General features: G+C 37.2%; 1 protein-coding gene across 4 annotated transcripts in view; it reads left to right on the forward strand.

Annotated features, from left to right (window-relative positions):
* Positions 1 to 380: 380 nt before the first annotated feature.
* LOC108686240 (uncharacterized protein PB18E9.04c) overlaps positions 381 to 10,023 on the forward strand; it is a 14,949-nt gene continuing 5,306 nt past the window's right edge. Inside the window, exons 1-2 of one of the 4 annotated variants that reach the window (XM_018191430.1) lie at positions 405 to 479; positions 8,920 to 9,058. In XM_018191430.1, the coding sequence (XP_018046919.1) occupies positions 8,948 to 9,058 (111 nt within the window). In that variant the 5' untranslated portion in view covers positions 405 to 479; positions 8,920 to 8,947. Of the gene's footprint in view, positions 480 to 8,919; positions 9,059 to 10,023 lie in introns of those variants that run through there. The other 3 variants (XM_018191431.1, XM_018191432.1, XM_018191433.1) reach the window with 3 other exon arrangements.

A 10,023-nucleotide genomic window follows, 5' to 3' on the forward strand; every position in this document is an offset into this window, starting at 1 on the left:
GTCCGCGACGCAAGGCGTCGCGACGCGCCGGGACGAAAGTCTCGGCCGAGCAGCGCGGTGGTCGATACGCAGTGCACAGCTGATCGGTGGCCCCGACGGACGGTAGCTGCTCCGCTCGTCAGCTCTTGAAAGAGAAAACGCGAAATCAGTGTGGCTAGAAACACAGGAAGAAAGGAAAAGATAGAAAGAAAAACGTGAGTGGGAAGACAGGACGCGAAAGAGAGAAAGAGAGATTAAAAGACCATCACGATTCGCGTGTACCACGATCGTGCACGGTGACAGGTGAAATCTCCACAAGAGACGAAAAGCGAGTTTCCACGAGATAGATCCGGATACGGGATCTTCTTTGGGGGCGAACGATCACAGTGTTGGTCCTTTCCTTCTTCCAGTACGGACGAGGTGTAGGTGTGTAGTGAAGAGGAAGAGGAGGAAGTGCACAACAACATCGCCCGTCGAACATCTCCGATGGTTACCGTCCGGTGAGTCCGACTAAAGTTCGGATCTAAAAGCGGCGTTCCAGGTTGATCGCCGCCGTCGTCGTCGACATGGACGACGACGGTGGCGACGGTAGTGGCGTCTTCTCATCCGTCGCTTCCTCCGCGTCGTGAAGGAGCAAGGGGGAAAGAAACGGAGCACGCTCTTTGACTTTTACTCGCGGCTACGGCGGCGGACACTCCACGCGGCACGAAAATACACCTGCGATGGAATGCACCGGATGGATACGCGCCGCGACAACAATGCGCTTCCGCGAGAAGGCTTCGAGATCTCAGGAACACCGTTTTAAACATCGATTCCATCAATATAAAATTTAACTCACCTCGTTCAATTCACTCTCTATCTTTTTTTAAAAATTATGTCTGTTCTTATCAATGCAACTTAACTTCAATCTGGTTTAATTTACTTTTATCTTTTATTAGTTCTAAAAAAAGGATGCATGTAAGTAAATTAAGCCGAGATTAAAGTTAATTTGCATTGATAAGAATTGATGTTAGAAAAGGATAAACAGTAAGTTAAATCGAGATTAATGTTTACATTACAATGAAATCGAGCCTTATGCTTCCCAGCAAACGAAAATGGATTGAAATTTTTTTCTATTCGAATGCGTATTTTAAATAACGAATACTTTTTTTAGATTCAATTGGATTCAATTGGATTAAAAAACTGTATTTCCTATTCAAAATTTTGAATTGAACAATATTAACTTTTTCTGTGCAATTGTGAACAGTATTCACGATTGCACAGAAAAAGCTAATATTATTTTGAGATTGAAAGGTATAGAGATGTGCTCCATGCAATTTCTATAAATGAATAAAAATGCATTCAGGATTGAAATTCATTTTAACATTTGTGAATCAATATTTCTGAAAATCTGAATCCATTTCAATTCATTTCAATCCATTCTCGTTTGCTGAATTGTTTTTTATTAATGTGGTTTAATTTTAATAAAGAAAACAGACAAAATGTAAGAAACAGGAAGCAAAGAGCATAAGACATGGCACTTGTCTTTTGCAAACGTCTTAAAATCTTCAATTCGCACCGGGAAAAAATCACTAGTCACCAGTCATGGATAATTATTGTAATAATTAATGTAACCCTTAATTGTGAACGTTACACATGAGCGATCGCATTCTTTAAATTCTTTAGTGTAAAATCCCACTTTAAAGAGTGAAAATTGAGCTAGTTTTGAAAAAGAGTAATTCAATATTTAAAAGCAAGATTTCACTCTAAAAGTTTTAGAAAGTAAAATAGGACTTCCCTCCATGAGGGAAAAAGAAAAATAAATGTAATTACTCTTCAGTCTTTATCATCGTTGCATTTTTTTATGTTTCTCAGCATTACACAGTATCATTTTATTTGTTTTTTTAAGGCCAGTATTCATAGTCGGTTCTTATTTTAAGACCGCCTTAAGTAATGTCTCAAGATACTAATACGGTCCTCTGATTGGCTTATGACATCTTAAGACTGTACTCAAGAGAGTCTCAAATGTAAGAATCGACTATGAATACTGGCTTAAGAAAGGAATACATAATTATTCAAAATTACAAAACATATGGAGTCCTACATTTACACAATTGATGATTAACCTTCCTCACTTCTTAATTAATATTAATATATATTCATTTATTTGATATATTCGTTAATATATATGTACACTTATCTCCGCTTTTGTCAGAGCATAGCGCGACACGGAACGGTAGGATTATCTTTAGCCGTACGACGACGGATCGTAGAATGTTTCGCCCGCGTCATACGGGTTTCGATTGTTGCGCAAGATTTATGATAATGTTACACGATAAGTTACAAGATAATCTATCACGAGACGGCTGTTTGCACAGCGAGTTGTCACGCGCGTGGGTAAGAATTATGTGCGTTCGCGTAAAAACGCTCGACGTCACGCTTTAAACCTGTTACGAGGCAAACGTAAACAGGCGAGCTTCTTTTAATGTGACTCTAATAATTCCAGTTGAGTATCGCGAAAATAATTTACCGCTTTCATACGCGATATTTCTCATTGCTAATCCGATTATTAAATTGGCCACATAATTACTTCTCTCGCATGAAAAGAATTTTGTCGATCAAGTATCTAAAAATTTATCTACAGATCTGAAAATAATTGTATACGACGCTCAAGCTGATTGCTGGAATATCAAAATTTTTTGCAGCATTCTTCATCATCCCTGAACATTCTACATAAATATTTTGATAATTCAACGAAATTATTTTCAGATCTGTAGCTAGGTAAATTTTTAGAATATGTATTTCAGCAAAAACATTCTTTCCGTGCGTTTCCACCAATGTAGATTAACATTAATCTCGATTCAACTTACTCCTTTTTCTAAGAATTAAAAAAAGATGAACAAAACTGAATACTTCTTCCTATTCTCCTTCTCCTTGCCTGTCAAACAGAATGGACCCTTTTGCATCTACATTATTGAGATTTCAAATGCAATTTTAAACGGACATGAACTATAAATCTTTTTTACTGCAAGATCCAATTCTTTGCATTTAAAAAATCGTTGAAAATCACAAGAGTTTCATTTAGAACCCTCAATAATGTGGATGCAGAAGGATCCATTCCGTTTGACAAGCAGGTGAAGCAGAGAACAGGAGAATAGGAAGCGAGTATCAATTGTACAGCGGATCGCGGTCAGTTTCTGCCACTGCATCAATTTAACGCCCTGCCATAAAACAAATGTATCGCGTGCCTGTCATAACAAGCTCGCGATGGAGCGTTACGCCTCTCGCTGCGTCGGTTTATTTAAAGTCGGAGTACATACTAACGACGATTGGCCAACCATCGGGGTCAGGTTCTCGTTTCCTGCGATTTAAACGTCCTGGGGCGCCGATCGACGTGCCGTCGAGCTTGAAGCTGACGTGGCTACGTGATTAAATCAATCAAAAAATTTAGTAGATTTATATTTTAAGGGCGCCGTTGGCCTAATAAATTCCACCGGGAACTCGTTTTGATAGAGCTTCTCCATACCATTATTTTTAATCTTATCATTGTATTAAATACTTTAATATTTTAATATTGTAAGACACCTTAATAATATTCTAATACCGTTTGTTTAATACTCTTATTAATTGATTCATAAAAAAATATTGTAATGTTTTGATGTTTAATATTGTTATTTTTTTTTTATATAATATTGTTCTAAAAATATTCTTTGATTTAATTAAGCCAATTAAATTAATTAAGCGAATTGCGTTGACGGCATTTAACCGATTTAAATTCTATAATATAAAAATCACGAAAGATGTCATAATATCTTAATTATTATTGTAATTGCGTTTCTTTTTCTTAACAATTCGTGACTTGAATTAAGATAGCGACTCCAATTGATTTTCGTGCGTTAAATCACATTTCGTTGCAATCGCATCATTATGAAGCATAGCGAGATCCTACAATTCATTCGTTTAGCGAGAAGGAAAAATATTTACCTTTCTCTCCGCGAAATGAGTGATGACAGTAATTTGCGTAATCACTGATAAATTGATGCTAAACTTACCCAGTAATTTCACTTAATGGATCATTAAGACGCGCGCGAAAATACCGCGTCTGGTGAAAGTTTCTGTCGGTATGTAATTGCACGGAATTCGAATTTAAAGACCGAAGATGTTTACATTTAAGAAGGAGAACCAAGTATTGATATCAATTTCGAGGGCAAATTACGAGAGCGATCTCTCTTGAGATAATTTAACATCTTATTAACTGATATATTAAAAATATTGTTTTAATATATTAAATTATTATTTTTTTATGTTATATTCTTTTGAAGATTTTTTTTATGTTATATTCTTCGATTTAATTAAGTTAAATAATTTGCGTGGAACTTAACGACATTTAACCGATTTAAATTCTATCGGTCGAAAAGATCGGATTCAACTGACGCAGACACTTTTAAGTCTGCAGACGGCGACGTTGACAACCTTGTTTTGCGGATTCTCTCACGGGAGGGACGAAAAATTATGATATTATTTTCAGTATAGTTTTGCGTTTATTTTTGCCGGCGCGCGGCAGAGCGACTTATCGTACAGCTCTGCTTAACGTTAACGGTGCGCGTCCCCCGTCAATTATTATTCTTAGTTCCTTATTTTCGTCTGGTGGACTTCGATGTACGTTAAACTCCTCGGCGCGGATCTCGTTGGATTTCCACGAGATGTTGAAGGAATGTCGCGACGCCGGCGTTAAATTGTGCCGATCTATCCCTTTAATAATTTTTATGAATGAATTTGTAATAATAATAATAATAATGTAATAATATTTTATTTAATAAAGCCCACATCTGAATATATTTAGGAAAATATTTGAGATATTTGCTAATTCTACTCCACCGCCGCTCTAATTGCCACGCACGGTTTATTGCGTTTGTACGTCATTAATAATTAGACATTATTATGAGCAATTAGCTCCCGTGGACTCGTCGCGAGCAACAAGTGTCGAATAGCTGTACATACTGTACACGTTTCGAAGACATGCGATTTACCGTATAATTTATGATTTCTTGATAATTAATATGATTGTCTATACATCGAAAGGTCACAAAATTGAAAATCAGGAAAATATTAAAATGCGATTGAAAATGGTGAAGGAAATCAGGGAAAATAAGAGAATTTTTTATAAAATTTATGAAAAATTAAAATGGCTTTAAAGAAATTTGATATGCGTACATCACACCAATGCAGTTTTGAAATATTGTCAACTTAACAATTAAATGCAAGCCGTGTCAACATCACATTAATAATAATTTATATTGCTGTTAAATTGCTCTGTCAACTTAATATTTAATGGTTTCCAAATCAGGATAAAAATACAAAAAAATGTCAAAATATTATTCAAAATAATCATGAAAAATCGTGAAATTTTGTTTAGAAATCAGGAAAAAAGTTATGGAATTTTAGGACGAGGAATTTGTGGCAATCCTGATCGAATTTGCGAGGACACTTTCCTTTCCCTCGTTTCTCACTTGCAAAAAACCACATCATCATAAATGCAAAAATAGAATGCGGTTTTTCGTCACATTAACGCGAAATATCGTCGCTGCCATTCTCGTAAGACATTCGGGACTTCGATGGATTTTCGCGACTCACCTGAGAATAAGAATTATTTCTTATTCCGTGTGAAATAGAACACAACTGAGAACTGAGAAATACCAGGATTTTGCCGCTTTTCCTTCATTTCTACGCGAGGTCCAGACGAAAACAGCCGCTATCTATGTGTACGCGTGTCTCTCGAGTATTTCATGACACAAATATCTTCTCGGCAGCTTGGAATTCCGCTTTTCCTTTTTCGCTTGTCCCGACGCGAACGATGCTCTCGTTCTCCTCTTAAAACGTTCCTGTTGCCGTCAGAGGAATCCTGAAACTTTCCGCTTTCCGGTAAAGTTTTCTGTTCTTTATTCAATATTTAGATCTGTTTTCTTTAGCTAAACTAGTACACACTTTTAGAATTTAAAGTGAAGTAGACATATAGTAGACATATGTTTGATATTTGATGAAAGCAAGAAAGAAGATTCTAGTGCAGTCGACTGGGAATAAAAACAGATTCTATGTAATCTTATTTTATGTGACTCTACTTCTTTATTGAAATGTTATGTATTCTAGCTATTTTTTTTATCACTTCGTCGTGGAGACTCTTTTCGAAATTTATTTAAACGCTTGCTTTTCGAGTTTGTGTAATATTCACCTTTAGTTATTTTTATAGCTCGTAAATCGAAAAATTACGGATACTTGTATCTATTATAGCTTAAATATGTTCAATTTGAATAATTTTGTGTGAAAGAGAAAATCTTATCTCATATTTGATTTACTATTCCTCTCCATCCTTCCTGCGATAATTATTCGCATGGAATTCGCGCAGGATACGGCAACGGCATCCGATTACATTTATACTGAAAAAAAAAATGCCTTTGGCACGAGCGAATTCGTTTATTCGGCTAGTCGAGATTCGCGAACAGAGCCGGAACGAATTCGCGCGGCCACCATCTTCGAGTGCCATCTGCCCACTCGCATTTATTTACATTTCGCTCATTTACATGTAGACTTGTTTTCGAAAATTTCAAAAGGAAGAGCGAGTTACCTGCCAAAGAAACGAAAGAACAAGCGAGTCTGAAATAATAGGCAGAAATGCGAAAGCTAATGCGAGCTTTATACCAAATTTGTATCATGTGTAACATGGAACCATGTTTTTTTTATCTAGAGAGAGTATTTAAAAAAAAATGAAAAGATATTAATGCACATTTTAATAGCACTGTGAAATACTTATATTCAAGATCAAATTAATTAATTCATTGAATTCATTGAAGGGAACAGTGCGCCAATATATACTTTTCCCTCTGATTGATGCCTCGTTCACCTGACCCGCCGTCTCGCCATGTGCGAATAGACGAAAGAAAAGGAAGCGACGGAAATTATTAATTCTAGCACTTTATTTCGCCGCATGGCTATGCTCCAAGTGTAAATTCCACGCAACTGAAGCTTTTTCGTCCCCTCCGAAGTCTTTTCCAATCGAATTGGCGTCGCGCCGTTTGCCAATCGCGAGCTCGCGAGAAAACAGACAAATTATCCGGAGAAAAGCATTTTGAGATCAGATCAAAAAGGAAGTCGACGGTAATTTACGGAGGAGAATACATTTTTTTTTCCATCAAAATCACTTCTACTGCACATTTGGATCTGCAATATTTTTGTCTGATTAAAGCTATTTTGATTGTAATATTCTTTTTAGTATACTGAAAAAAATTTATTAAATCTTAATACATATTTATAATATTTCTTTGAATAGTACTAAGTAGTCATTTACTTACTGTAAATAAATATTTATTTAATAAAAAAAATGGTAGTCTAATCTCGAATTAATGTATTTTCAATCATTTTTAATATATATTATTAATTATATTTTTAATCAAATATAAAAATACATTTTGTAAATATTTACTTGGGATTATTCAAACAAATATTTATTAAAATTTATTTTTTTCAGTGTATTTTTGTCTCTGATGTCTTAGACATATTTATTTATTATTATTGTATACATTGATACGTGGTGGAGATTTTTTTCTACGATCAAGCGCCTTTTCAAGGACCAAGCGCTCTTTTTCGCAAATAATATATGATATTATTCGCAAAATTTCGTCACGGCTGTTGGCGGGAACGAGCGCGTGGCGCGCGTTCCTCGCCGGCTAATAATTATGTGGCACTCTTACGTGGTGCACCGCACAGGTGTCCACCGTTTTCCTACGTGGCTGCCAATTCCGCGATGTAGCGGGTGTCGTGGAGCGATCGGCCGCGTGGGAATAGGATCAAAATTTCAAATTAGCCTGCGCGAATTTTGGCAGTTTTGGACGAAAAGAATCTCTGCGATGATTCACTTCGTGCGTAAGCACGACACACATATTTAGATTTCTCCTTAATCGTGCCTATAGTTATCATTTTTCGTTATTTATAAGAGATAGGACCAAGATCGCAGATGTCGCGCGATGTACAGATATTAGAGAATGTTAATGGAGCGTATTAAAGTTTTGATTCTTTGGCTGTATATTATTAGGTAGTATCAATTCATTAAATGATATCTTGACAATTGTATTTTAATTATTGAAACACTTGTGTGAAAGATGTACATTTCCGCGCGATATGAGACTTGATTTCTGCGAGATAACGAGAACTTCTCATTCATTACTGTGTAGAAGCAGACAAACAACTTGGTTTGACTTGTGCGTTACTCTTGAAAAATGGGTCAGCCAGGCGGGTTTATAAATACGATAAGATATGCCATCGAGAGAGAAAGAGAGAAAGAGAGAAAGAGAGAGAGAGAGAGAGAGAGAGAGAGGGGTGGAAGGGAGTGGAAAAGCTTCCGTCTTTCCTGCTTGGCATGTCGAAGGAGCGATAGGAAGATCCAAGTTTCAAGAGTAATGCACCTGCTGAAGTCGCCTCTGAAAAAGAAATAATGTGTGCGATCGCACATCGCTCTTTTCGCACATTTTCCGGTTGTCAGGTTCCACGATCGCTCTCTCTCTCTCGTTTTTCCGTCCTTCCTTCCGTCGCACATCGACTCGAAAGGAGTCTATCACCGATTATCGCGATTTTCATCTCACGCTCGACGTCGAGATCACTCCGAGTCAGAGTCGACGAAGAGTATTCGATCTGGATGCGGCCCAACTCGTCGCATCCAATGAATTATAAAATATCCACGTTTCTGGGAAAGCTTCCGGATCGCGTTATTACGAGCACTCTTGGCTCGTTCTCTCGTCATCGCGACGGTATTACGGTCATATCGCGAGAGACGGGGCGGCGTATCCCTCTTGGCGCGCGTTATTAGCATAAATGAGAGCCCAAACGACCAACCCGACCACTTTGTATCGGTCCGACAGTAAGTTGTAGAGGACCGACGACATGTAACGATAATATACCTGGCACCTGCAGGTAGGCCCTGTCAGGAGGATGGGGGCCCATGATGGGGGAGTGCCACTGCTCTAACATCACTATCATGCAGCTGTTCCACGAGCTGAAGCAGCAGTTCCCCGCGCTCCCTGATCACGTCGTCTCCCAGTGCATCGCCCAGGTACACAGGTGGCCTTTGTCCGTTAGGAGTGTGGCTCTATTAAACCGACCCTCGAAGTCTCGAACACGAGTCTTCTCAAGAGACTCGCTCAACTAACTTGTAGTCCCTAGAGATTCTCAAGTTAGAGAATGAACATCATGCATTTGGTTCGCCATATTTTTCAGGACATGCTTAAGATAGAAGCATCTGTTTCTATATCTTATATATTTATCTTATTCTATCTTAAACAGGTTCTAAGAAATATGGCAGATTAGAAATTAGAAATTGTTCAATTTCTTACTTGAGAAACTCTAATCGTCCCTGGTCGCCGCAATAACGACTAACCGCCGGTGCCTGCAACGCGATTTCCGATGTGCGATTTAACAAGGATAATAATCATGTTCCTCTCTCCTTCCTCGCCTCTGCCATGCATCGCTAAATCCATTTGCACGAGCGTGGAACCTGTGTGTATGTTGTTTAAGTGTGCATAGGTCCTCTCCTAGAATTACCGGATGTTCCCTTCGTCATATTTGAATTAATCAATTTGAAAATCATTTTTCTTCGACAATAACATTCAGATGTGTTAAATTTCAGGAAAGGAAACAAACGATGAAAGTTACATTCTACAATGGTTGGACTTTTTAGAATTTTACTTACAACCTTAGCAAATAGATTATATACGGAAAGAAAGATTTTACTAAAGTATTTAAAAATTTAAGTAGATACAGATCTGAAAATAATTTGTTGGATCATCAAAATAATTACGTAGAAAACTCAAACTGATTGTTAGAATATAAAAATTTAAAAAAAGTCCATCAAAATTATTTTCAGAACTGTATCTACCTACATTTTCAAGGACTTCAGCAAAACTATTCTTTCCATGTACTAAAAATTGAAAAGATGACATTCTTCATATCGATGAAAATTGCATTTAAATTAGCCAAAGAGAAAAAGATTTCGGCGCATAGTTTGCAAAATTGAACATA

The sequence above is a fragment of the Atta colombica genome, unplaced genomic scaffold (assembly GCF_001594045.1).
Source record: "Atta colombica isolate Treedump-2 unplaced genomic scaffold, Acol1.0 scaffold166, whole genome shotgun sequence".
In the NCBI taxonomy this organism is placed as follows: domain Eukaryota; kingdom Metazoa; phylum Arthropoda; class Insecta; order Hymenoptera; family Formicidae; genus Atta; species Atta colombica.